The 27,649-nt window shown below is 40.4% G+C and overlaps 1 protein-coding gene across 5 annotated transcripts in view; it reads left to right on the forward strand.

The window, feature by feature from the left end:
• Positions 1-27,649, forward strand: part of celsr1a (cadherin EGF LAG seven-pass G-type receptor 1a) — a 53,839-nt gene that overhangs the window by 11,663 nt on the left and 14,527 nt on the right. For 3 of the 5 annotated variants that reach the window (XM_058077088.1, XM_058077089.1, XM_058077091.1), the window contains exons 2-10: positions 12,407-12,762; positions 13,755-14,043; positions 15,571-15,793; positions 16,559-16,674; positions 17,994-18,082; positions 21,828-21,908; positions 25,619-25,776; positions 26,560-26,723; positions 26,806-26,931. In XM_058077088.1, coding sequence (XP_057933071.1) covers positions 12,407-12,762; positions 13,755-14,043; positions 15,571-15,793; positions 16,559-16,674; positions 17,994-18,082; positions 21,828-21,908; positions 25,619-25,776; positions 26,560-26,723; positions 26,806-26,931 — 1,602 coding nt within the window. The remainder of the gene's footprint in view (positions 1-12,406; positions 12,763-13,754; positions 14,044-15,570; positions 15,794-16,558; positions 16,675-17,993; positions 18,083-21,827; positions 21,909-25,618; positions 25,777-26,559; positions 26,724-26,805; positions 26,932-27,649) is intronic. The other 2 variants (XM_058077092.1, XM_058077090.1) reach the window with 1 other exon arrangement.

Consider the following 27,649-nt stretch of genomic DNA (forward strand, 5'->3'; position numbering starts at 1 on the left):
GGGTGAGGTCAGTGGCGACTAAAGAGATTGTATGCAGGTTTAACCAACACGGGAGTCAAGCAGTTGCATCCATTGTTGTTCTCCAGATGTCAGGTTTCTGCAGTATCAGAAGCTAAGATGTGGTTAGTTGCGGTTTGGCTCCAGGGAAGATCACCCCTGGGATGATCACACCATCCTTTTCCCCCCCACTCAGCCGTACATTCCCATCCATTCCTGCACAAAGTAGTCACCCAGGGTCCGTAAGGAGGGCTGCAGGGCTGATGCGTTGGAAATAGTCTGTTATTACCAAAGTGATGACAGCCTCTGTGGGCATGCCAGCATACCTCTGACACTGAGTAACTGATACTGTCTCGCTGTTGTCTTCCTTCTCGATCTCCTGCTATGTGGTCCGTTTAGGATTTGAATTATGTTGCATTGGTGTTGACTTTTTGACATTGATTTAACAAAAATGACGGGGGGCAATACTATATAGTTTACCTGTAACAGTCCACCTGGAATTATTGTATCTGTAAAAGTACATTGCAATCAGCTATAGGTGCCCCATGTGTCCCTTTTTTCAGGAGCACAGACCACATCAAATAACAAAATTGATAAAACAGCTACTTAAACCATCAAAAAGTTGGCTCAAGTCATGATCCCAGGTTATATGTTAAGTAAAATACTTTGGAAAGAACGGACGGGCCGTATTCACACACTTGGCGGGCCGGATGTGGCCCCCGAGCCGTAGTTTGCCCACCCCTGCTGTTACACTCATTGGTGGTTCATGGCTTTAATCCCGTTCATGGACGGGAGAACCGTGTAAGCATTGCACTTATCATTGCAGGTGATTTTCTTATCTTATTATTAAATATTAATTATTGTATTTTGGTAACGTTTGATGGGAAGTGGACATCTTGGAAAATAATTGGAATATTTGCTGTTATATTAGAATGAACAGAAAAAGCTCCATATCACTTTTACTTTATACTGTATATATTATTTTTAGTATGGTGATTAATTATTAATGATTAATGATGTTCCTCATCTACGACTAGGGAAAAGTGCATTTGTACTTCATCCTAGCATAGTCTGTATCTAGTGTTTATACTACATATGCTAATTAGAAATGAATAGATACATGGCCAAAGTGTCTCTCTGTGATCAAAGCTGCAAAAATAGTAAGTTATGTTGTCGGGCCTGCTGCCAGTCAAGTTATCTTTCCGCAAACATAAGCTTATCAAGCCGCTAGTGGGAATTCCGACATCCCGGCAATCTCGAATGCAACAACCTAATTCTATAGACATGTAAATTGCAGATCACTGTAGTTTGGCTGTAAATGTAGCAGTGTGAACCACCCACAACACCCTCCACCACAGGAATGCCAAGGAACCTCCTTATAATTGAAGTGGCTGGCTATAAAACGTGCATGCATGTGCCGTCATGCTCGTGTATGTTTGCGGCGTGTGCGCTGGGTAGAGCTGTTAAAAAGACCCAAGCATGCCAAGATGATAAACGAGTGGAGGTGGTAACAGATTCCTGTTTGGGTGTTGTGGTGAGAGATACAAATATCCAGGTTACACAGTTTTTGGTACTGGAAGACATGTTTTGAGACAGCTCTACCAGTCAGTTTGCTTCAGCCATGAGGGATGCCCTCTGCAACATCTTCACATAGCCAGCTGCCGTTTGACACCCCTGCACAACCTAATACTCAATTGTTCCATTGAAGGAAAAAGCAAGAAGAAAATACTACAGTACACTTTGGAATGGTGAAGCCTGATCTGGCTTGTGTTTGGTGGTCGTCAGAGCAGAGAACTGAAACTATGCAGATCCCCAACCCACTGGTGTTTTCTGGGGGAAAAACACCAGTAATTTTACAAGAATAAGGACAAAATATTAAGACAGTAGAGTTATAATATGAAAAGAAAATATCAAAATAACATAAATTAGGCCCTGCGATTGGCTGGCAAACAGTCCAGGGTGTACCCGGCCTCTCGCCCAAAGACAGCTGGGATAGGCTCCAGCATACCCTAGTGAGGATAAGCGGTACAGAAAATGAATGGATGGATGTAAACAAAGTCGAAATATTTTGAGAAAAATTATATTAGAAGATGTAAAAGTGGCCCTAGCACCCTTTTCTTGGAAAAAGTTTAGACACCCATGATGTAGGATATCCAATGTTACGAATACCCATTGCCCTCTCTCGACCAATCAATGAGCTGTATTGTGTCTAGCATGACCCTTTTGGTTGGGTGCCAAAAAACACCAGTTAGGCTTCACAATGTTTGACAATGGAAATGCAACAAACTATACAGGGTCAGGCAAAATGACTTGACACATTTGTAGGTTAAATGAAAGGCAAATAAAGTAAAGAAACAAAAAAGTGTTTTTATTTTCGAAAAGTACATATAATGCCATTCTGTTTCATTCTGTTTTAAAAATTAAATCAGTTCTGGCGGTGCAGATCCAGTAGCTCTGAAGTTGGTAACCCATAACAAGAGCTGGTACGGGATCATGTCTACCAAGATTGAAGTGCAAACGGAACGCTCGTTGTGTTGCAGTTACAGATTTGTTTGTTTTGATAAACGTTTCCACAATAAAAGCACGATGCTCACCAGTCCAATTCATGGCAGCAACTGAAAAAGAAACCAAAAACAATGGCATTATAAAGAAACAAGCAAAATGGCGTTATATGTAATTTTTGAAAATAAAACTACTTTTTTGTTTCTTTATTTGCCTTTTATTTAACATACAAATGTGTCAGATCATTTTACCTGACCCTTTACATATATATGTATATCATACCAAATATGCAGTATTGAAAGAGAAACCCACATGGTAAACTCCAGTCCTCCCAAAAACGTAAAGACATGTCTTGACACAACTGCCAATCTCCAAACCACCTGCTGGAATATTAATTTTTTTCTGATGGATGGAGCTAAAGTGTTGAGAACATAAATGTGTCTTTTTGAGGGGGGTCCTTTCTGTGATGATGGGGCTTGTGCGTGCAAGTTTGTCAAGTCAAGGATTTATTGGTTCTCCGCCTAGTAAATCCCCCTTTGAAAGCATCGCACGGAGTGTCGATGAGGACGGAAAGATTTACACCTGAACGGATTTCGGTCCTGTATGTGCGTTCAATCCCATCATTTAAGTAAAAAAAAAAAAAAAAAAGAAGCCAGATGCTATTATTAGGAACTGTGTGTGGTGACGGTAATTACTACCTCACTGTCAGTGAGGAACACCACCACTATTTGTCAGGCCTCACTCGGACTCCAGCACCACTCCTCATGGCAAATTGGGTTTGACAAATTCCTGTCACAACGTTAAGGAGCTCTTTTAAAACAATCAAGATCATTCATGGTGCAGACTATTTTTATTTCATGAGCCGGAAATAGCATGAAGTCGCTCCCAAGTGACTCGTTTAGTCGTGCGATTGAAGAAGAGGGAAGTGAATGCATCATAAGCAAGAATATAAGATAGTAAAACAGTCAAATAAAGATAATAAAGATAATCAAAAGATAATAAATTGCTGTTCCACTCCAGTCCTGTGGGGGTCAGTAATTCTTATATTTTTCTAAAATTATACATTTAAAAAAAGATCATTTAATAATATAATTTGAGCACATTTTCACGTACATTATATACCAAAAGGGCATAATCTATACAGTTATCATAAAAACTTGAATAAAGTAATAATTTAAAAAATAACCTTCATTGAGGTCCCGGCACGATCCAAAAATGGCCATGGTCAATTTCCACACTTGGCAAGTGTTTTTGGGCCGGCCAAAAAGCAAACTTTGATATATTGGTGTGTAAAAAAACATACAATGTATATTAGGGCTGTCAAATTATTTAAAAAAATGATTAATTAATCAATTTTTAAATTAATTTTAAAAAATGTTAAAAAAACATACAATGTATATTAGGGCTGTCAAATTATTTTAAAAAATGATTAAATTAATACATTTTTAAATTAATTAATCATGATTAATCACCATTTGCCACAGTGTATTTTAATGAAGGTACAGTTATACATTTGTATATATCAGCAGGTCCAACTGAGCATGAAAATGTGTTAGCTTAACGCTAGTCTCCGTGTTTAACTCCGTCCTGGTCTTCCCTGACTCATTATCACGCCACGTTCTCACCAACAGTGTCACCAAACACAATGGTGACACTTGAGCGACCCTGACGCCGGGTGAGGAGATGTTCTCCCTCGTGTCTCTGATAAGTGTGGCTACAAGGGAGACACGAGGAAAAAGGAGTGATTTAAGGCAAGGAGGAGGGAAGAAAAGGAAGGAAGACGGTGGGGGCTTCTATTTTTACCCTCACATTCCCTCTCTTTCCTTAACTTCAAAGAATCTCCTGGTGAGAGGGAATTATTCCCCTCCACTCAACCGTGCCTCTCTTCTCTCCACGCTTTACCTTTTCAACACCCCCAAAGCTTTCTAGCAGTGATGCATTGTGGGTCGGACGCCTGTCAAACATGCTGCCGGGCCACAGTAGGGATAGATACATCAGATGGACAGCAGATTGGCCGCGTGTTCAACTCCCCGCCGGGACATCTGTGTTTGCATCAAAACACTTGAATTAGTCAATGCAGTTTTCCACTTGACTGGTGACATACTTCATGACTGAATGGATCACTGTCAGACTCAGACTAGCTCGTATAAACAGCTGACTACATGAGATATACCGTGTCTTTTGTATATTGTGCAATATCTACCACTATCCACCAAAATTATGACATAAAATGTTCTCACTAGGAGCTAAAAAGTCGAAATTATGTGATACAAACAGAGCATGTGTTTTCTTCACTGGAGCCTTCGTCACATGGCACTCCTTTGTATCATAAATATCATAATTATGACTTTTTATCTTGTCATTTAGCCCTTTTCCTCGTTTTTATGACTTTTATCTCGGAATTTTTACATTTAATCTCATAATTATGACTTTCCTATCTCATAATTTAGACTTTTTGTCTTGTCATTTTGACTATTTACTCATAATTATGACTTAGTGTCAATATTTAGTCATTTTATTTCATAATTATGACTTTTCATCCCATAATTTTTTTAGCTCATTTTAGCTCACAATTATGACTTTCATATCATAATTTTGACTTTCTTCTCATAATTATGATGTTATCTCATAAGTTCCACTTTGTGTCTGTTTTTATCTTGTAACTTTTACTTTTTTTCTCAGAATCTTCAGTTTTACCTCATATTTATGACTCTTTATATCATAATTATGACTTTTCTATCTCATTATGATTTTTTCTTTCCTAATTTTGACTTTTTTCTCATAATTGTGACTTTATCTCATATTTGGACACTTAATATTATTGACTTTTTACCTCATAATCTTGACTTGTTGTCTCCTTATGACTTTTGACCTCATAATTTGGACCTTCCTACCTCATAATTAGGGCTTTTTATCTTGTAATTGTCATAATTTTAATGTTTGTCTCATAATTATGACTTTTTATCTGGTAATTTTGACTTTTTTTCTGATAATTCAGACTTTTTATCTCATAATTCTGTCTTTACTATCTCATAATTATGATTTATTATCTTGTAATTTAGACTTTTTGTCTCATAATTTAGACTTTGTGTCATAATTATGACTTGCCATTGGGATATTTAACTTTTGTTCAGTGGACGAAACAGGTATCCCCTAGATATTGCACAAGAAAACCTCACAGTTTTTTAAATGTATAGATTTATTTTTTATTTTGTATTTTTTCAACAAAGAACTTCTTCCACTCTAAAAAAAGGCCCCTGTAATTGTCACTAATAAAAACTTGTTTTTGTTTTAGGATGTAACACAAAAACATAGTTGTAAAAATAGTGCTTTCATAAAGTGATGCATTTAGGGGTGTTGGAAAGGTCACTGTCTTCAAGTCTTTGTCCTTCCAACAAAAACAAAGTTGAAGACTTGCCTGACTTTCTATTTAAACGGACACAAGTCTCATGGTTTCCCAGGACGACGACCGCCAACCCCCCCCTTCATCCTAACTCTCTCCACCTCCTCCCAGTGCTTTGTTGAAAGGAGCCAATCGTGCGTCGGCTTGTAACCAGGCACCCTATTTATCAGTAACCGCCACCAACAATGAGTGCAACCTGACCCTGCCTGGGAGAGGACGCTATAGAAAGATGGTGGAAAGTCCAAAAGTGTTGCGTACTGACATGGAACAAATACAATGGGACAAAAAATGTGTTAAATTAAAAATTGCGACTCATGCATCAAAAAAACAGCAAGGGTAAGACAGAAAAGTTAGAAAAAGTCACATTTTTTGTGACAAAAGGGCAAAATCCACAGAAGACTGGATCTAGTGTCAGAAATGGATACTTCATGGCCTCCGATTTGTCCATTCATGGCTGGCTGGCTCTTAAGACAGCACTGCAGTTCAACCTGTGAGGGGACTTTTGATCACCCATGCCCCCCTCCCCACTTTCACAATATTTGTCATCTTATCTAACAAGATCGCTACATCTATGCTGTCCGATTAGTCAACATATTTATTTGTGTCCGGGTGGTGATTTAGAGCAGCCGTGCGTGATCAAACCGGCGGATGAGGCAGCATGGTTCTTGACTTTGTTTGAATGTGTTCTTGGTTCGAGCTGAGGGGGTCGCTTCGTTTGCAGCCCGGGAAGGAGCGTTTGACTCTTCACCTTGCCGGATAAAAGGACTTTGAAATGAGATAATAATGCTCGTTCTCGCTTGTGGACCACACACACATTCACAGGGACTGAACGCCTTTTAAGGTGGGCGCTGTTACAGCGTTGGGGTCCCAAAAGTGGGTAGCGTCCCCATTTCGAGTGGGTCTCATACATCACATTAAAATATGGACTATACAACTGATGGCTGACTTATTTAGAAGTAAAATTCAGCAATATTTTGTCATCTTCCTCCTCACTCACTTGCTTAAAATGCACTTTGACTTGTTAATTATGTGTGTTCATAACTAAATATACATCTAAAGGCATAAATATAATGACTTAATAAAAGGTGTCAAAAGTCATTAAACATTGAATTAATGTTTAATGAAATTAAACATTGAATTCATGTTTAATTACTACAAAAAGGTTTCAAGAAAAAGTAAAAAAAAAAACAAAATAATAAAAATAAAAATGGTAAAAATGGTTAAATGGTAAAAACAACTTAAAATATAAATAAGTAATAAATAAGTAAAATACAACTGACAAATAAAAATGAAAAAATACTCGAAAAGAAATGAGTGTAAAACAAAAAAGGTGTAAAAAAATAAATTACTTAATTAAAAATACAAAAATAGTGACAACTGACACAAAAGCAAATAAAAATAAAATGACTTAATAAAAGGCGTAAAAAGTAATTCAACATACATTTTTTTAAAATGCCTTAAGGAAAACGGAAGCTTTTGCAAAATCCTGCATACAAAAACGTCATTCTACATTTTTGACATTTTTGTAATTCCTGCAAACTGACAAAATATATATAAAAATACTACAAAAAATACAGTTTTCAAAAAAGATTCCCAAAATCAGACCTAATTAAAGAAAACAATAAATAAACCAGTAGAAAAAGTTGGCTTTGAAAAAAAAAATGTTTCATGGAAATATGAACACTGGCACATTGAGCATCTCTGCCTTCTTCTTGTTTGATGTATTGGGCAGCACATTTGGAAGGATGCTGGAGTAGCAGCATCTTGGCCATTTGCCAATCCCTTCGTCCATCATGTACACTTTTCCCTTCTTTCAATGTCTTTCCTTTGCTTAGCATCTACTTTGTTATGCTGCATTTGTGAAATAACAGCCTTCAAAATATACACATCGGTATGTCTTTGACAGAAAGGGAGATCGTTGACTGTGCGGGGGTAAAACGAGGAATAGAAATGTCATATTCCTTTTATGCTGGGAACAGAGCTGGACGACACCTGGGAACCGGGTCCTTTGAACCTTTAATAAGAGGAAGCCGAGGGTTTTAATATAATTAGTCCAAGGACGGAGGAGGAGGGTGATGGATTGCTGAAGTGGAACTGCTAAGTGGATGTGCCTTTAATTGATTGGAGATACATAGTTACTGTAAATCAGTATAGTGCATAGAACTCACATATTTAGCAGCAGACGCCAAAACGTAGTACTGTCTGAGTTGTAACAGTGCTTCTATTCACGGTTATCCTAGCCGGCGTTGGCGCTCCTGAGCGGGCCTGGCTTTAAGTGCAGCTGGTTGAGTTGAGTTCTGAGAGGCCATTCAGCTTTGGAGTTAAAGGTAAAGTCGAAAGGGCGGAACAGCAGACTGCTGGATTTAAGTGCACGTCAAGTGAAAGGTTAAGGATTTGGACTGGTTGGCCGACATCACTTCAGTCATCAGTGCCTGCCTTTGTGACGCAACACTAAGAAAAGTACTGCATTGATGTCAACATAAGTGGCCCTGCTTTTCAATCATTTTGAGTCAGAAAATCTTGAGACAAAATTAATCTGGTGTGTGTGAGTGACAAGAAGAGAAGCTCTGACTCTGCTCCCTGAATATGAGACAACTCCTCTCCAGGGGCTACATTTTGTTCTTGCTCAAAGTCCTGTTTTCTTTTCCTGAATTAACAATAATCACTTTTTACCATTATTAGAGCCCTGTCGACATGAAATAACACCCCTATAGTCACCTTTACGCTTCTATTTCCCAATATGGTCAATATAATTTGAGCAATTAAACAATTTAAGACATAAATAAGACTCATGCTCATGTGTTTCAATAAATGTCTGCCTGACATTTGGACAGGAAGTGACGTCGGGGACTCTGAGTTGAGTTTTGAGTACAGCAGCAGTCGCCTGTGTTGTTATTACGATGATGACTATTACAATTATGTTGTTATTGTGCCTGTTATGAGATCAATTATTATAAAATAATACAAAATGCTTCATGTATTGCATGTAATGTGCATTTTTTGGACTCGTACTAGACCGTATTCAACCACGATACAGCACAATGAATGATCCAGACTTAAACCCAGACTTCCCTCTTCCCGGCCACTTCGTCCAGCTCCTCCCGAGGTGTTCCTAGGCCACTTGAAAGTGTCCCGAGTCTTCCGCGAAGCCTCCTACCGGTCATAAATGCCCCGAACACCTCCCCAGGGGCCCCACTTGTTGCAAAGAGCCACGACATGCATCCACTCCCACTTCTTACAGCGTGTTAGTGTGTAATCCCACCTGTTCTCCTTATCCTTCCTCAGCCCACCTACCCACTCGACACCAATCCCGTTTGTGGGCCTCCTGTCTGATTGTGGTTAGCAGAAGAAGAAAAAAAAAACCAAGATGTGGGTGTCATTCGGGATTATTTTGCCTCCCCCTGAGTGCTGCAGGTGTTGAGGGGAATTTAGACAGCGACAGCTGAGTGTGTGTAGTATGCTGATATACGGCCACACATGCACACACACTTCCACAAGTTCATCACTGAAACCTCTTCATACCTGAGTGTAAAATACGGCCGGCAGCTTGCGGCGGCGGCGGCAGATGAGAGGGGATTTCGCTTCTAGCAACAACACACATACACACACACACATACACACACACATACACGTCAGCCATGTCGACAGAGGTCGTGCAGCCAACGGTGGCTCAGCTCCAAAAAAAAAAAAAGATGACACTGATAGCAGAGTGCTCTTGGCTGTGCTGGAGGCTTTTTGATACATATTTGATGTCAAGGAAAAGTGTTTGCAGCTGCTCTCGCACTTTCTGTTAACTCTTCTGCTGGCATTCTTGTGGTTAATCATCTACTCTCAGTTAGAGTGTGTTTGTGTTTAAAATAACCATTATCTTTGGGGGGGGGGGGGGTCACTGAGGTGGTACCCTCAAATATTCTACTTTTGTAGTCTTAATGATTGATTATTTCAGTACGGGTACTGTGTATCATTTTCAAATGATGCAACCTGCCTGTGATTGGCTGGAAATAGTCGGGTTTCTGTCTTTGTTTTGGTTCAAATCTGGAGGGTGGGACCTAAAGTGTGCAAGGGGAGAAAGTTGTCAGGCGCTTGGAGGGATTTAAAAGCCCTCAAACCGGAAGTTCCAGTAGCTTATTTGCTGTAAAACCTTTTCACTGTGCAGTAAAAATAGTTGACGTTAATACTTCCTGCTTTTATAATGGCGGGACCCTCGCTTGCTGGTTGTAACATTTGACCTCTCAGTTGCTATTGTCTTCAGCAGGAAGTTAATCACCAAATCATACACGTGTGTGTGTATGCTAATTAAGTAAACACCTAACAGTGTGCTGATAAGAAGTGTGTGTCTGGGGTGGGCTGCCTGCAACCTGTTGCAGCGACAACTGTTTGTTTTTTTGTTGCTTTACGGCTCGTCCTCTTCGCTAACTGAACAAACACTTGATTTGTACTGACCACCAGAGTTGTGCGCGCACGAAGAATGCAGGTTTTTATTTGTGTGTATGTGTGTACTTGAGTGGTGGTGTGTTCTTGTCACTCACAGACAGCTGCGCCAATCTGTGTGGCCGTGCACCCTCATGCAGCGGCGGTTCTATAATATTATTGTTTACATCACAACCAATAAGGTGTACATGATGCTGTGGCCATAGAGCACATATTCCGTATTTCCATGGAGTCTGAATGCCACACACCCTTTTCCACAGTTCAGCCCATCCTCTGCATGTGTGTGTTATCCCATGCTAACAGCTGGGGGCGGCTATAAATAGTGCAGGTGCCCCCCTGTAACAACATAAAAAGTCAACAATATTTTTTTAAAGCTTAACATGAATGAATGTGTGTTATATGATCTGTCTACTTTTGTAAAGGTAAATTTATGAAATTATGTACTAAATGCGCCATTAATTCATTCATTGGGAAATATTATATATAAATTAAAATTAAAATAAAATGATAAAATCTACTCAATAAATATAAATGTCATTAATGAAAACAGCGTTTTTTACGTTTATTTAATGAAAATGTTGAATTAAAATTGTTATTTTTAATTGAAGTTTTATTCATAAATTATATATATTTATTGATTAATTAATACATATTTATTGATTAATTAATACATATTTATTGATCAATTAAAATGAATTTAAATGTAATTAAAACTATTTTAAAACAGTACATTTTAATTACAATTGTATAAAAAAAGTTGACTAATGGCACAGGTTATGAAATAAATAATTACTAAATACTTGTAACATAATTACCAAGATTTAACATTTTATTTCATTGTTATATTTTAATCATACATTTATTTGCTTTCATTTATTATTTTAAAGTAACAAAAAAATGTGACTGGCGTACAATAGATAGTACAGTAAAATGTAATTAAACCAAAACAGCAATAAATAAATAAAGAAAGAAAAGAAAGTTGAAATAAGGTAAAATAAAGTTGGGAAGTTAGGTTGGAAACTAAGTCAAAATATTATGGGAATAAAGTCATAATATTGCAAAATTATTTCAGAAGAAAGTCAAAATATTTGGAAAAACCCAGCAAAAATTAAAAAAAGACCTGAAAAAAGAGAAGTTTATACTATCAAAACGCTTTTTCACCCATATCACAAAACTGAGATGCAGTTTTTTCTTGAAATACAGTATATATAACTTCTTAGCATACCAACACGTGTTGCTTTAGAAAATATCAAAATGTCCCGTGCATCCTTAGTATCGCTGTCCTGCAGCATGATTGGACCCCATGCCTGTGTTTAGCTTGCCCGATGAGCAGACCTGTCCACGCTGGGCTATCATTATGATTGGGTTGGAATTCTTGACCTTTTCAACTACGTCTGAGAGTGACAAGGCGCCTGCGACCGAACCTCGACTTGACTCTTTCACCCCAGATACACCACACACACACACTCGTATCCTCACCACAGCACTGAACAAACATGGAAAACTGAGATGTGCTCAGGAACTCTGGGTTTTAGGGCAGGGGTGGGGGGGTTGCGGCTAAAACTGAATTATGGTTTGAGGCTGTAGCGCCACCTGTTGCTTTGGCATGCACTCACTAGCTTGTGAGTGTGTTTTCGTGTGCACAGATATATTGTTTGACCCTGGAATGGAGCGATGTTTTTAAAAATGCTGGTATTTGCGCCCCTCTCCTGCACTAGCTTTTCGGTATTATCCATTTAATGCTCCCCCACCACCTGTTGCCATCTTTATGTCATCAAGGATATACCCTCTGCTGCCTGTAGCCTTTTGGTAACCCTAGACCATATCCATAGACCCCAGAAATTGCAGCGAGGACACTAATACGTATGCAGCTTCATGGTTGGGGAGATAATCCCTGTCTGAGCCAATTCTAGTACACACAGAATGTATCCTATATGTGATTTGATAGAAAATATCCACTCATGCTATGATCTGCTGTGATGCAGAAGCTAGCACTATCGCATTTATGTTTATTTATGTTTATGTTCATGTAATGTGACAAAAAAAGCTAAAATAGTCCCTGTTTCTTTCCAGATGGTATCCACACCATCTCATCCCTCTGCACCCTCCGCGTCACCATCATCACTGACGACATGTTGACCAACAGCATCACGGTGCGCCTGGAGAACATGTCCCAGGAGCGCTTCCTCTCGCCTCTGCTCAGCCGCTTCGTGGACGGCGTGGCGGCCGTGCTCTCCACCAAGCGCGAGGCCGTCTTCGTGTTCAACATCCAGAACGACACCGACGTGCAGGGCTCCATCCTCAATGTCACGTTCTCGGCCATGCAGCCCGGAGGAGGGCCGGGAAAGGGGACGTTCTTTCCTTCGGAGGAGCTGCAGGAGCAGATATACTTGAACAGGACTCTGCTCAGGCTCATATCTTCTCAGGAGGTATATGGATGACATGCAAGGCTGAAAAATCCTCATTTGGAGCAGCATCAATCAAAACATTCATCATTTTTCATTTTTCATTTTCCATTTTAGAGCAACACACCAGAAAAATTACATTAAATTGTTAGGTAACAGCCTGATTAGACTGAAATCAAAACAACCTATTAGTTTTGTAATTAAATTGAATGTAAAATACCATAAATGCCCCTCCATAAACCTTAAAAGATAGCCACCTACGACATACTACCTGAATTTTATCAGTAGTAATACTCACAAAATGTACACTAAGAATTGCAAAAGCAAAAGGCCACTAAGAAATACAAAACTAGCAGTGGGAATAACTCTAAAAGCAGCACCATAAGTGTTATTTTGCATTGAAATAGAATCTAAAACGCACCTAATGCATTATTGTGCACCTTCCTATATAGTATACAGGTGGTCTTCGGGTTATGAATGAGGTCATATTTCAATGAAAGTCGGAAATCATACCTAAATTAGCAATTTGTCCACAAAACACTGTCCACACAGCATATGAAGGACGTAAAATACTGTCATAAAAACTGCAAAATGCAACAAAACACGATGCTGCCTAGTTATTACTGTCGCTTTCATAGAAGCAGATCCTTTAACATGCTCAAGGATAGGGTTGCTACACATTCCGAACTGTGTGTGCGTATGTTTGCTGATGTTGTTTGGGCATGGATCGGCCAGCAGTAGCCTTTGCAATAGAGAGATTGTCTCCTTGTCATCCTTACATCCTTACATCCTTACATCCTTACATCCTTAGTCACCATGTGCTGCAACTATTTCTGGGGCAAGTCACAGATTGATGAAGTAAAATGAAGTTTTTTTTATGAATTTATGGGAGCGCATTTGGCAAGAAAATGTCAAAAATACATCCCAATGCCAATAAAAGTGACAGACAATCCAGACGTGACAAATGCTTTTGTAGTTTTACTGCAATCCTGATCTACAAATCTACTCCTCTGTAGGTTCTGCCATTTGATGACAACATCTGCCTAAGGGAGCCCTGTGAGAACTACATGAAGTGCGTATCCGTGCTCAAGTTCGACAGCTCTCCCCCCTTCATCGCCTCGGACACGGTTCTCTTCCGGCCCATACACCCCATAAACGGGCTGCGCTGCCGCTGCCCCACGGGCTTCACGGGGGACTACTGCGAGACCGAGATCGACCTGTGCTACTCTGGACCATGCAAGAACAACGGGAGGTGTCGCAGCAGAGAGGGCGGCTATACCTGCGAGTGCTTGGAAGACTTCACCGGTATGTTCTGGAATACGTGCCATACTTGCCCATCTGACCCTGGCTTGTCTCCGCTCCTCTGTCTCTGGCTAATGGGTCTCCGCAAGACAGCCTTCATCGCCCATTCCTCCATTCTCTTCCGAAGTTTTATCTGATCTAATTACCTCATTACCTCCGCCTCTGTACTGACTCTCCTCCTGCACCACATTTTTCCTTTTCCTCCAGCATGTTTTACGTACCTACAGGTTGCAGTTCAACACAAGACCCATCAGACGGCCATAATTGGGCTGATGACAGTTTGCTCCTTGGGTTTCCACAATTTAGGGAAACAGATCCATATAATTCCCCCATGGAAAATGGGATTATGCTGAGGAGAGAAGAGCCATTACCTGCTTCCAGGCGTTGGTGCTGATGCTCACTGTAGATGTCAGGAGTTAGAAAGGTGGAATTTGGAGTGGAATTTGCTTTTGACTTTTGGGAGAAGATCCACAGTCAACTAACAAACGTTAAATTAAATATGAATTATGATTATATATTTATACATATAAAATGTTATCCCTATAAACATGGAGCAAACCAAAAGAAAGATTCATCAGAAAAAAGTTCTTTTCTACCTGTTTGTATTCTTTTGTCATCAGCAGTAGAACATAGATAAGTTTCAGGAAAATATCAGTTCCCAACTAAAAAGTTTTTTTGTACATTTTCATTATTTATGAAAATTATTTATTTATTGTCTTCGGGCGAGAGGCGGGGTACACCCTGGACTGGTGGCCAGCCAATCACAGGGCACATATAGACAAACAGCCATTCACACTCACATTCATACCTATGGACAATTTGGAGTCGCCAGTTAACCTAGCATGTTTTTGGAATGTGGGAGGAAACCGGAGTACCTGGAGAAAACCCATGCATGCAAACTCCACATACAGATAGCCGAGGGTGGGATTGAACTTGGGTCTCCTAGCTGTGAGGCCTGTGTGCTAACCACTCATCTGCCGTGCAGTCTATTTGTCCTTTTTTATAGCTCAAATATCCGAACAACTGTACCACAACATAAACACAAAAAAGTGTTGTTTTACTTCAAAATAAAATCTTTACAAATATAACACCATGAACTGTTTGCAATTTTCACATTTGGAAGTGGTAATGGTGCCTAAACATGCTTAAAAAGCTATATTCAAGTATATCACATGTTTACATAGTTTGCATAGTAGAAGTAGTAGTGGTAGATAATATAATATGCTGTATGTGATGTACTCCAATGTAAATTGTATGCATGTTCAAATAAATGTAACTATAACCAAGTAGAATAAGCAAGGATTTAAAAACACAGATTTAAAGTATCCCTGGATTTAAAAGAGGAATGTTAAAGGTCTCTTCCCTGACATCCTTTTGGGCATCAAGAGCTTACTTTGCCTTTGTCTTTCTTTCATCCTGAGATAAGACCAAACAGGCCTCTAGCTTAGACTCAAAAAAGGCCTCTTATCCCTCCCTGAACTGTAAAAGTGACACAATGAGTATAAATAATGCCCTGTTCTGTTTCCGTAGGTGAGCACTGCGAGGTCAACGCCTCATCGGATCGCTGCGTGCCAGGCGTGTGCAAAAACGGCGGCGAGTGCGTCAACCGTCTGGCCGGCGGCTTCGTGTGCCAGTGTCAGCCCGGCGAATACGAGAAGCCTTACTGCGAGATGACCACGCGTAGCTTCCCCAGACAGTCCTTCGTCACCTTCAGGGGCCTGAGGCAAAGGTTCCACTTTACTGTCTCGCTCATGTGAGTAATAAATGAACACGGATATATTCTAGGATGGAGTTGGAGTTGGTGATGTGGGGTTGCTATGGTGTTGGCAGAGACTCTTCTTATTGTGAGATGTGTACGTAATGCAGGATTAGAAGATGTCGTGTAAAATCTAATCCATATTGTGTACTGTATTTGGCAGCAATTCAAGTTTAAAGTACAATGTATTTAGACATAATTTTTTCGAGTTGAGTTCAATTTGGTGTTTCACTATTGGGAAACATCATTTGGTATCACAATAGAACATTCACTCTTGTTTTGCTTCCTGACCAAAGTTAGGGAAAGTTTGAGCAATAATGAATGGAGTCAATCAGCAATACGATGGTGAGAAAACGTTTGCAGTGGCCCCAAAAACAGGAAAGTCTTTGTGATGAGTTTCCCTTATCAGCGTCTGGCTATGGCCACCCCGACTTCCTGCCTCGCTGGCATCTGCCGGCTGACTCCTCTGCCCTCACCTTACATTCCCAACACGTACACAAAAGGCTCACATGTGAACTTTGCTCCCTCGCAGCCAGGTTAATGCTCCCGCTATCGTACAGACGCACAAACGCATCATCTCATGGCGGGGCTTTTCCTGTCCCAAGCCCACAGCTCTCACACGTCCTGCTTTCTTTTCCCAAATGACTTTTCTTAAAGAGTCTCTCATTTTTCATCAGAAAAAGACAAAAGTATCGGGAACCTCGTTGGAGGTGAAATAAATTAGTATTTCTAACTTAAATATATCTTAATGTGTTTCTGCAGGTTTGCTACCAGAGAAAGGAACGCCCTGCTGCTCTACAACGGCAGGTTCAACGAGAAACACGACTTCATCGCATTGGAAATCATCGACGAACAGATCCAACTCACCTTCTCTGGAGGTGATTTTCTTTTCTGTTCTTTGTGCAAGCCAACAACACTCAGTTTGTGGAATCGTGGAAAGTGATAAGCGCTGAGCCGCACTTCAAACACATATCTGGCTTATTTTCCAAGCCACTCCATTATTTTCCCATGGTAGCACATGGGTGGGGGGTGGTGGGGCGGAGGTTCTGTTTCAGTATGATTATGCTCGTTGAAGCCTGTTTGGGAATAGAGCCAAATCTGAAATGACTGTAAAGTTGAATGCACTAATTATCAAATTAATGATGGATTACGACTTAATGAGGGCAAAGTCTTTCACTGGCCTCCAGTATAAAATAACATGTAAAAAATATATATTTAGGAATCTAATTCATATCAATTACAATCAATTTCATTTATTTGTAAGCTATTTTCTTACATTTTCTTGATAACGTATCATAAATCATATTATTACAACATTATTTATTATTGTACATTGATATTAATTAGATTTTTTTATTGTATATTTATTGTTGTTACATTGATTTTTTGTTATTTTTTTAAATTGAGGGCGTACATAAACAAATAATAAGTGGCAATTGAAATCATTCATTCGTTCATTCATTCATTTTCTACCACTTATCCTCCCGAGGGTTGCAGGAGTGCTGGAGCCTATCCCAGCTGTCTTCAGGCGAGGTACACCCTGGACTGGTGGCCAGCCAATCACAGGGCACATATAGACAAACACCCATTCACACTCACATTCATACCTATGGACAATTTGGAGTCGCCAATTAACCTAGCATGTTTTTGGAATGTGCACGCATGCACGGGGAGAACATGCAAACTCCACACAGAGATGGCCGAGGGTGGATTTAAAATCAATAATAGTTGAATTTATTAGTATTTTAAGTACTTTATGTTGCTTGTGCCGTTAAAATCTTACATTACACGCAATGACACATTTTAAGCCTCGGCGAGGTGTGTACTCTGTGGCTGTTCTTGTTCTGTGAAGCCATTTGGGGTGAAAAAAATACACACACACAAAATAACACTGTTGTCAGTGTTGTGGATTCCTGCCCACGGCCACTCCTCGCCTTTGACAAACAAAGTCATTTTTCAGTAAAACTGGAGCCTTTGTGCCGTCCGCTATGCTTAAGTGGAGCCACTGACACGCAGGCAAACACCGGCTTTCCTCAACCTATGATTTATGATCACGCTGTGGTTGTGGCGGGCGGGTGCGCATCAAGTTAGGACACAGTTTTGTTTTGTTTTCATCCATCGACATTAAAGTGATACTCTTCCATATCCTCTTCATACAGTATATATATATAAACTATGATGATCTCCTGTCCCCCAGGTGAGACCAAGACGACAGTGTCCCCCTTCATCCCAGGTGGCGTCAGTGACGGCCAGTGGCATTCTGTCCAGCTCCATTACTACAACAGGGTAAGGTGCTCTTAAGGAGAATGTTTATAAAGCTTGATAGCGGTTATGGTGGTGAGTTCTTCTTCCCACGATGGTCCTCTTGCCGTTTTATCAAGCCCCATCTTAGAAGAAGAAACAAACATGTCTCATGTATCCGCTTGAAGTTGTCATATTATCTTCGAGGAGCTTCAAATCGGATGTCACGTCCAGAGCCTGCAGCAATTCTACTAATAGCTTTAAAGTAGGCTGGAAATAATATCATCTCACGCTTCTAACCTCTAAGTTAAAGGTGACTTGGAGTTCATTATATGCACTTATGTCCCAAAAAATTAGGGACAACCTCGCCATGAATGAGCTCTGATACAGGAATTGTGGCAAAAGTTCTCAATGTCTGTTATTTTTTTATTAATTGTTTTGTTGTTTATTACACACATACAGTATCCAAAACAATTGGAGGATGCCATGGGGGATACAGAGTGGTGCTCTACAACCTTGCATATCTCGTTAAAGGTGATTTGGAGTTCTTTGTATATACTTATAGCCCCAAACGTGAGGTACGATGGCACAATTAATGAGATCTGATACAGGAAGTGTGCCTAAAATTCTGCCTTTGCAAAGATTTTTATTATTTGTTTTGTTGTTTATTATACACACGTAGTATCCAAAATCTTGCTAATTGCACATTATACTGTGCTTGAGTAGCTAATAAGGCGTCCATTTGTATCTGTCAATCTGTTAAATCAGTTATTTTTCTTTCATACACATACAGTAGCCAAAACAATTGCAGAATGCCATATGGGATACTTAGTGGTGCTCTACAACCACCATGCATACCATAAGAATCTGTTGTATTGAATCACAATACTAGAGTACATAATGCTTATACTATAAACTATCCCTCTCTCTTAATAAAAAAAAATAAACCACATTTAAATCCATGCCGAAAGCACCAGCATCACATCCAACACTTCCATCATGTAGCATTATTCCGTACCTCTGAAGAGAAAGTTCCACACTTTTTGACCACGGTTTCACATTTCACAGGTGGTTGTAACACCATGTCTCTTTCATTAGCCATGACAGGAAGGCATTCATCAGATGTGACGAATTAGGTCAACACAAGGGCCTGTGTTAGCCGCAGGGTCACATTTGCAGCCATTGTTGACAATGACGGCGATGCTTCATGCAGCGGTCGCAACATTAGGGACTCGGTGGCTGGAGTTGTGGTGCAGCTCTGCACTCTATCAGGCTAAAAGTGTATTGTGTCTTTTGCACTGTTTTGTTAAGCCATGGTGTTTTTGTTGGGCTTTTACCAGTTGGACAGGAGAATATTTTTTCTGTTTTCTTTTGTTTTGCCCTCTCTTGCTTTGTTTGCGTACATCGGGCATACTGTCAAATGGCGTGGGCGGGTCCATTCCGATGTCACCCTTAACACAAACCAGTGATTTGCAAAAAAAAAAAAAAAAAAAGAAGCCTGTGACACATACCGTTAAATTAGCCAGGGGCCTGCTAGTATTAACACAGGGGGTCTTCTATTCTTCATGTGCTGAATGATCAGAAGAAATTGGACTAAAAGACAGTAATTCAACCCTGTATTGCATCCTGCAGGGTTTTGGGTAAATGTATACGACAGAAAACGCTGCTGTTCTCACAATACATGAAATGTGTTGACGTATGAATGCGGAGATGTTTTTTTCTGAGATCGGTATTGCTTGCACAGCCCGAAGGGAGACTATAAGAGCCCGATTCTCAAGATATGATGTCATGCGGACAGATAGCACTGCCTTTGATGCTATTTCAGTGGGTGCTTTTAAGGCTTTTAATTTGGATTCATGCTCCTTTAAATGTACACAAGCATGCTTTTAATTAGAGCCAAGTTGTTACATTGCATATCAACATGGAGCTGTAAGGAATTTACATTACACCAACCATAGCTTGATTTACTGCAATGGCATGGTTATGGTTTTATTTTTATTATTATTATTATTTCCATAAATAATGATGTCAATCTCAGCTATTAGCTACACTTACAAGAGGAGGCTATGAATAGACAAACAAGGCCACACAATGCCCGCACGCACACAAGCTGATTTAGCGGGTCAGATGATGAGACGGTTAAAGATTGTGCATGGGGAGGGGGTGTCTAAGGATGCCGCCCCCTTTTTTCAGGCGACCTGGGGTGCCTCTTGTAAAAAAAAAAAAAAACACAAAACAAAACAAAGGTCACAGATTTAAAGGAGGGGGGTTGGTATGGCAACAGACAAGGATTTGCACCATTGTTGTTATGATCTGAGGCGGTTGGAGAGTGGCTGTAAGTGTGCATCCAAAGTACACCACAACATGAGAGACAATGGAAGGTGAAGACATTCTTTGAGTGTCAAGGATAAGATACTCTTTTTGATGCTTCTATGGGGAGCCTCCTTATAGCATCATTTACTCCTTAAGGCTAATTATTTGTAGCTTTTCCAAGGTTACAACACACATACGGTATGTCCCCAGCCTGTAAGGGTCAAATGTCAAGGGCACCGCCTTATTATCAAGCCATTAACTGCCCATTCTTGTGCTGTTTTGTCAGTATGCGCTGTTATATTTACTTGGCAGCATTCCCCGACTGACTGATCCGAGTCTTATCACCTGTCAAACGAGCCAATGTTGAGTCTTTCTGCTACTCTCACTTGGGTATTGCTTCAGGCATTTAACAATTGAGACATACTGTACATGGTAATGACTTCACAGCGTAGCTCCAAATGCTTTAAGATATACAGTAGCATTCAAAAATAGATCTACTGGTATGTTTCTATGTTGGGTGGAAACTACTTCAGCTTTTTTCTTTTAATGTTACATTTTAAAGTGAATATATACATGCAAACATGCAAACTTTTTCCAGCAGGAGCTTCATTTTGTCTATGAAAGATGCTAAAATGAATCTAATGTAGGTCTATATGAAATTGGTGTCCTATCTAACAATGTACCGCATTCGAAATGAACTAATTTTAACAAATGTAAACAATGTATAGTATAGTAAAAAAAGTTTAGAACGCCACAGTTTTCATATGATTTGGTTTTTGTAGAAAAAACAAAATGTTCGAATAACCTTGCATGTAACAAACTAGTATGTTTGCCCTGTACTGCATTGAGTGCAACTGCAAAATAACCTGCCATGGGGCCAAAGAAAGTTACAAGATCCAGCAATTTGATACAGAAGGTGAGAAAAACGATTGAAATCGCTCTCACCAGGATGTAAGAGATAACAAAAAGTTCCATCCATTTGTCATCTATATTACTTTTGTGTTGCTTTTGTGTGTCTTCTCTATAAAATGTATTTTTGGGTGTCTGGATCGGTTTAATTGGATTTGAATTAATTGGGAATGGAAAAATTGCTTTGATTTTTGTATGTTTCCATTTTTGTCTGAGCTTTTGGAACAAATGAAGAAAAACGAATATACCACGTTATGCTAACATGTGAGCCTGTCACAATTTGTTGGGAGTTGAAGATTCATGAAAGACACGTTAAGTGCTTATAAGATTGTTGTCTTTCAAGTTAAGTTTTACAGCACTGACAAATCCCGACCACAAAGGACACAACACATTCCTTATTTGGTCTTTTCAGTGTGTCTCCTGCTTTAGAAGTAGCCCAAAACCGATAAATAGCGTGTGTGTTTATGCGAGGATGAGAGACAAGGGTTTTTGGAAGGCGAGGCGAGCGGTCCGTGATAAACACACACTGGTCTAATGCGGTGTCTCTCTCTCGCCGTGTTTCTACCAGGACGGGGGGAGTCTTGTGGACTCCAGTGGGCTTCTGCGGCTCCCGCTCTATACCGCCTGGCTGGAGCTGGCGCAGAAGGAGGTAACCTCTGACCTCTCGCTTAGTCCCCACTGGTGCTTTTCTTTTTGTAGTGGATGCTGTAGTTGCTGTTGGTGTGGTTCTCTGGTTTGGAAGTTATTAGACTGATATAATGTCGCCTAGCTGTCTCTTGACTGTGTTTATTGCCATTTTATAACCATCCTGTTTACATATCTTATCTTATCTCTCAGCTCCATCAAGACCTGTTTTATTACGACCCAGTGATTGGAATTATCCTTAATTGTTTTATACATTGAGCACGCTTATCTCAATGTTCCTCAGACTGACTGTCATCAACATAAGCAGTTGTCGACATAATGAAACCCAAACTCGACACCCATGAATTCAGCCTGAAGACATAAGACGTAAATAAATAAATGTTTCACAGTAAATGTGTTCCTTAGGGGACCTTAGTGGTGGAGGACGGGAAGTGATGTCAGAGGTTGAGTTGCATTTTAGCTTGTCATAGGTTATTATTATTATTATTATCATTATTATCATTTTGTTATTATTATTGTGCCTATTGTAACCTGCTGCATGGCGGTCGAGTGGTTAGCGCCATCTCTGTGTGGAGTTTGCATGTTCTCCCCGTGCATGCGTGGGTTTTCTCCGGGTACTCCGGTTTCCTCCCACATTCCAAAAACATGCTAGGTTAATTGGCGACTCCAAATTGTCCATAGGTATGAATGTGAGTGTGAATGGTTGTTTATCTATATGTGCCCTGTGATTGGCTGGCCACCAGTCCAGGGTGTATCCCGCCTTTCGCCCGAAGACAGCTGGGATAGGCCCCAGCACCCCCGCCACCATTGTGAGGAAAAGCGGTAGAAAATGAATGAATGATATTGTAACCTGGAATAAATGCCTGTTCTGTCTGGTGCATGTCTGACACCTAGTGGCCAGTGTAGAATATTACATTCACAATTCAAATGTTTCTTCCTCCTTGCATTTGTATTTTAGTTCATTGAGTAAGTTCATCGAGGCATTTCTATCCTGGAAGACGCTTGGGCGCAGTTTGTTTAATTGTGTATTTTTCTTTACTAATAATAGGCCATATTCAACCACAAAACAGTAAATAGTCTTACTGAATTCTAAATACAGTTAGCAGTGCAAACTAGCTGAGATTAGCTAGCTCGCTGAAGTTAGCTCAGCCGACACTGTGTATGGAGAAAAAAAACATGATCTCTTCCATGTTCCGATAACAGTTTTTATGTCAAAAGTGTTGTTGCTACTTGACAATTTTAAGTATAGTTATAGTATATTTTGTTATTGTTTGTACAAGTTAGAAAATGCAGTTTTATTAAGTGTGGAGTGGAGTGAAAAGTAGCCAGCTAGCTTAAGTTAGCTAACCTCCCTTTGACTTTGATATTACTGTAATCAAGCATTCACAATGTTCTTTTTGTTGTGGGAGTATACTGACTTTGTAAAAAGTAGTTGTTTAAGAGCACTAACTGTGGTTTTGTTTGTCATTGAGAGAGACAGGCGGCCATCTTAGTAAGGTCAGATCAGTTCCTGTTACCTCAGTTTTAGCGCTGCCGCAAAATTTGTTTTTCTACCTTTGAAAGCCACAAGCCGACAACGCCCGCTGTCCATCTGTTAAACCGACTGCCGGGGACAGCGGTAACATATAGGCTTGAACATGGGACATTGTAGCCCATTGTGCGTGTGAATAATTCACACTTCTAGGTTTACACAGCCACAGGGCAGGTGAGGTAATGCGGACATGTTGCTGTAGGTCTGACACGCTAACCTGTGTGTGACGGTGTCAAAAAACTCATTTCCACATGCCGGTGACAGATGAGTTAACATGGGGGGAGCACGACATGCATACCAGGGTTCCCAAGTGTGTTAAATGTCTATAACGATAGCGATATCAGCCGATACGGATATGTGTAACATGACATATCTCCTGTGGTGGAATCAACACATATGTGTTGTATACAGCATTTTTTAAATATCAGTTTTCAAGATCTGGAAAATATCAGATACCGATATCGCTCTTTTATGCTGATATCGGACATCCCTACGCAGAATTTTCCACGCAAACAGTTGGATAAATAATCAGATACCGATATCGCTCTTTTATGCTGATATTGGACATCCCTACACAGAATTTTCCACGCAAACATTTGGATAAATATCTATGTCACTTATCGAAGTGGTGTGTGAGCCTTGCCATACACACACGCATGCACACACACTTAAAACATGGAGTGTGGTTCTGCAAAGCGTCAACCTAACAATGGCATTTCCTCAGCTCAGGCCAAATCCAATAAAAGTCTGCGCTGCCTTTTTCCTTTATTATCAAAATGAAGCGAGCGGCCTTCTGCAGCTCGGCCTGCTGCTTCCTTCCTCGCACGCAAACACACTCACTCCATCAATAAACACACTTGTGCACACATCCTTCCCCATCACTATCTACTCCATCTACGCATTTTTCCTGCTCATTAACAACCAACTTTCTTGTACAAGACTGAGAATGCGTTGCATGAAGCCCAATCTCTGTTGCAAGTTTCTTCTTAAATCCTCGCCCAAGGCGGCGTGTCATCATGTCGTCTCCGACAGGAGTTTGGACGATGATAGAGGTGTCAGGGTGCGTGTGTTTGTACATGTATGTCGTTGAGGTTTCGGCTTGAATTGCTTTTGAGTTCATTGGCAGGGATCAAGTGTGTTGCCGTGGTGGTGGTGGTGGCAAGTCTATCGCCCCTGGAGACGACACCTTAGAGAGAGGGAATCTTCAGCTGCCCCCGGTCGGTTAGGGGATGAATAGGAGCGTCTCATGGGGCCCCTCAAAGTGGGGTCACAAGACGGCTTGAAACTATATACACCTCTACTCGCCTTATAAGTGTAAACGTGCCTAAAACTACCCAAAAATATGCAATATATTACAATATACATAATTATTTATGCTTAATGTAGTATATTTTGCATCTTCATCTTTTCTCCATGCTTGACTGAGCTTGATGAGGGATGCAGAGATGCTAATCGCTATCATGACATGTTGCTCTGCAGGTGGCCACAGGCTCTTTTCCCTCTCGTTTGTCTTAATCCGAAGGGGTTGTACCCTACCGGTGGCACAGAAATTGAATCAAAAAGAGGTGTCATGATCACAAAGTCTTTGTATTTTGTAAGGAATCTTCAGGTAAAAACAAACTCTGGGGACGGGGAATGTATGAATTCTTTCTTTTTTCTTTGTCCTTTGTTTGTGGCCCCGCCTGTATCTCATTACTCTAATCCTATTTTATGGAGGAGACACATGTCCTTGTCTTCTTCCAGAATAAAGCAAATCTTGGTTATATGCTTTCATTTTTGCCTGTATTATGAAGAATATGTGCTTGGTAATTAGCGGAAGCATTGTTGAATTTCAGGTTTTATACAACCAAAAAAAAAAAACCCGGCAATTTCTGAGTTTCTAAGCTGATCCACAGTTTCACAGATCAACATTTAGTTGAGCTTTGATGGTGGTATTAGCCTAGTTTGCCGTGTGAGCTGAAGGGACAATGGGCCTTTTTGTTGCCGTAAGCCAAAGAGAAGCCAGCGTACTTCTACTTTGAGGGGGTTAAAGTCAGCTAAGTGTTGTTTGTGTAGTGCCAAGTCCCCCCCCCCCAAAAAAAGAATCAGGTTGTAATCAAGCGTAATAAATTCTGCTGACAAACGTGACTCATTTTGCCGATGAAACAACAAAAAAAACTGACTCAAACCTTTATTTGTTTTAGCCTAACATCGGGCGCCTGGGAATCCCCCATGGACCCTCTGGGGAGAAGGTGGCAGTGGTTGCCGTGGACGACTGTGACATCTCCATGGCGATACGCTTTGGGAAGCAGATTGGAAACTACTCGTGCGCTGCCCAGGGAACACAGACCGGACAAAAGAAGTAACAAAAACAACACACACAACACGTCTCATTCATGTTTATGCTTACACAATCCCAATATGAACCAGTTCTCGGGTGTGTACACACTTGTCGTGTTTGTTTTGGTTCAAGGGAACCTTTGGTTTTCATCTGAACCCTGGTGTGCACCTAATAAGCCAACCAAGAAAATGTAATTTGCAATAAAAGTGACTAATATAACACATTATTTCCAGCCCCATAACACTCTCCATTTCTCTTTAATTGCCATTGTTCGACTGTGCCGAAGAATGCTAACAAGCTAAATAGTCGACAAGTGCCATGGGGTGGGGGCCATGCCGAGACAGTTATTTACTGTGGTTAGATAGGCGGAGAACGTGAGTACTTAATGAAGCGACATTCCTTTGGAAACATGTTGCACAGGTTACAAAGGCTTCCAGCTATTTCGTCACATAAAACGCTCATCTACAAACAAGCATGTTGCATTATTTCTTTGTTGTATTTACATTTGGATGTGACATCACATCCTGCATAAGTCAATCTTGACCTCGGAGTACACTTTATGCAACCAACTGGTGCGTTCAGGGGTTAAGTCTTGCCTTGCATTATTGTATCACATTAAATCTTCCAAAAGCTGCTTGATGTTTCTCCTTATGTGACCCACTATGACCAATCGGACTTGTCGCTGTGATGCTAGCAGCTTAGCTTTGTGACAAAGCCCCGCTTGTGGAAGTGGCCTCAGTTTGCCTTTTATTGGAGCTAATGTATTTTGTTGAGGTTTCTCATGCTTCGATTTTCCATCTTCAGGTCACTAGACTTGACTGGGCCGCTATTGCTGGGTGGTGTTCCCAACCTGCCTGAAGACTTCCCGGTCCGAAACAGACACTTTGTGGGTTGTATGAGGAACCTGAGCATCGACAGCAGGCCTGTTGACATGGCCAGCTACATTGCCAACAACGGAACCGCAGCCGGTTAGATGCACAGTTCGACAGTACAAGTGTGCATTAATCACATGGCAACACATGCAAATCTATGCTTTTTTTTCCTATTTAGGATGTCCGGCAAAGAGAAACTTCTGCACGCCAAGTGTGTGTCAGAATGGAGGAGTGTGTGTCAGCAAGTGGAACACATACAGCTGTGACTGTCCAACCGGTTACGGTGGCAAGAACTGTGAACAAGGTTAGAGGTCATTTGTATTTTTAATAATGATTCAAAAATATTGTATTATTTTTAATACTTAAAGCTTTTATTAGGTTGTCTGTCATAGAAAGCAATATACCTATACAGTACTATAAGCTACATTAAAAGTAATTTTGCATGTTTTTTATATTCTCATAAATATTCTAAAATAGTATGACAAAATATACGGTACGTAACGTTCTAGTAATACTAATTGTCTTATTAGTATTGATATTGTATCCAATTGATATTTCAGTTTCGGCATGTCTCTGATGCAAATGGGCATGCATCTACTTGAAACTCTGTGTGTGCACGAGTGTGTTTACATACAGTGGGTGTGTGTGTGTGTCTGTAACTTCCAGGAAGTAGTGTGTGTTTGTGAGATCAGGTTGGGATTAGGGGCCACCTCCTTGACTCAGTGTGACTCACTGAGAGGTAGACGCAGCCGATTGTCTGCTGACACTGACAACACAACAGTGGACATACGTACATAAGGATACACTGACTTCCAAAAGTCTTGGTCATAATGTTTTGCAGCACTTCCTGTGACACATCGAGATGTGTTTGCTATGTTATGTCATCTTAAAACCCCTCTAACTACCTGCTACCAGGAACAAATATGTTGTTTGTGCTATAATTACCGTGTGTGTGCAAGCTCAAATCTGCACCTTCAGCACCAAGCAGCAGGTTTTACGCTGTAGCTTGTCTACAAGCAAAC

The sequence above is a fragment of the Doryrhamphus excisus genome, chromosome 7 (assembly GCF_030265055.1).
Source record: "Doryrhamphus excisus isolate RoL2022-K1 chromosome 7, RoL_Dexc_1.0, whole genome shotgun sequence".
Lineage (NCBI taxonomy): Eukaryota > Metazoa > Chordata > Actinopteri > Syngnathiformes > Syngnathidae > Doryrhamphus > Doryrhamphus excisus.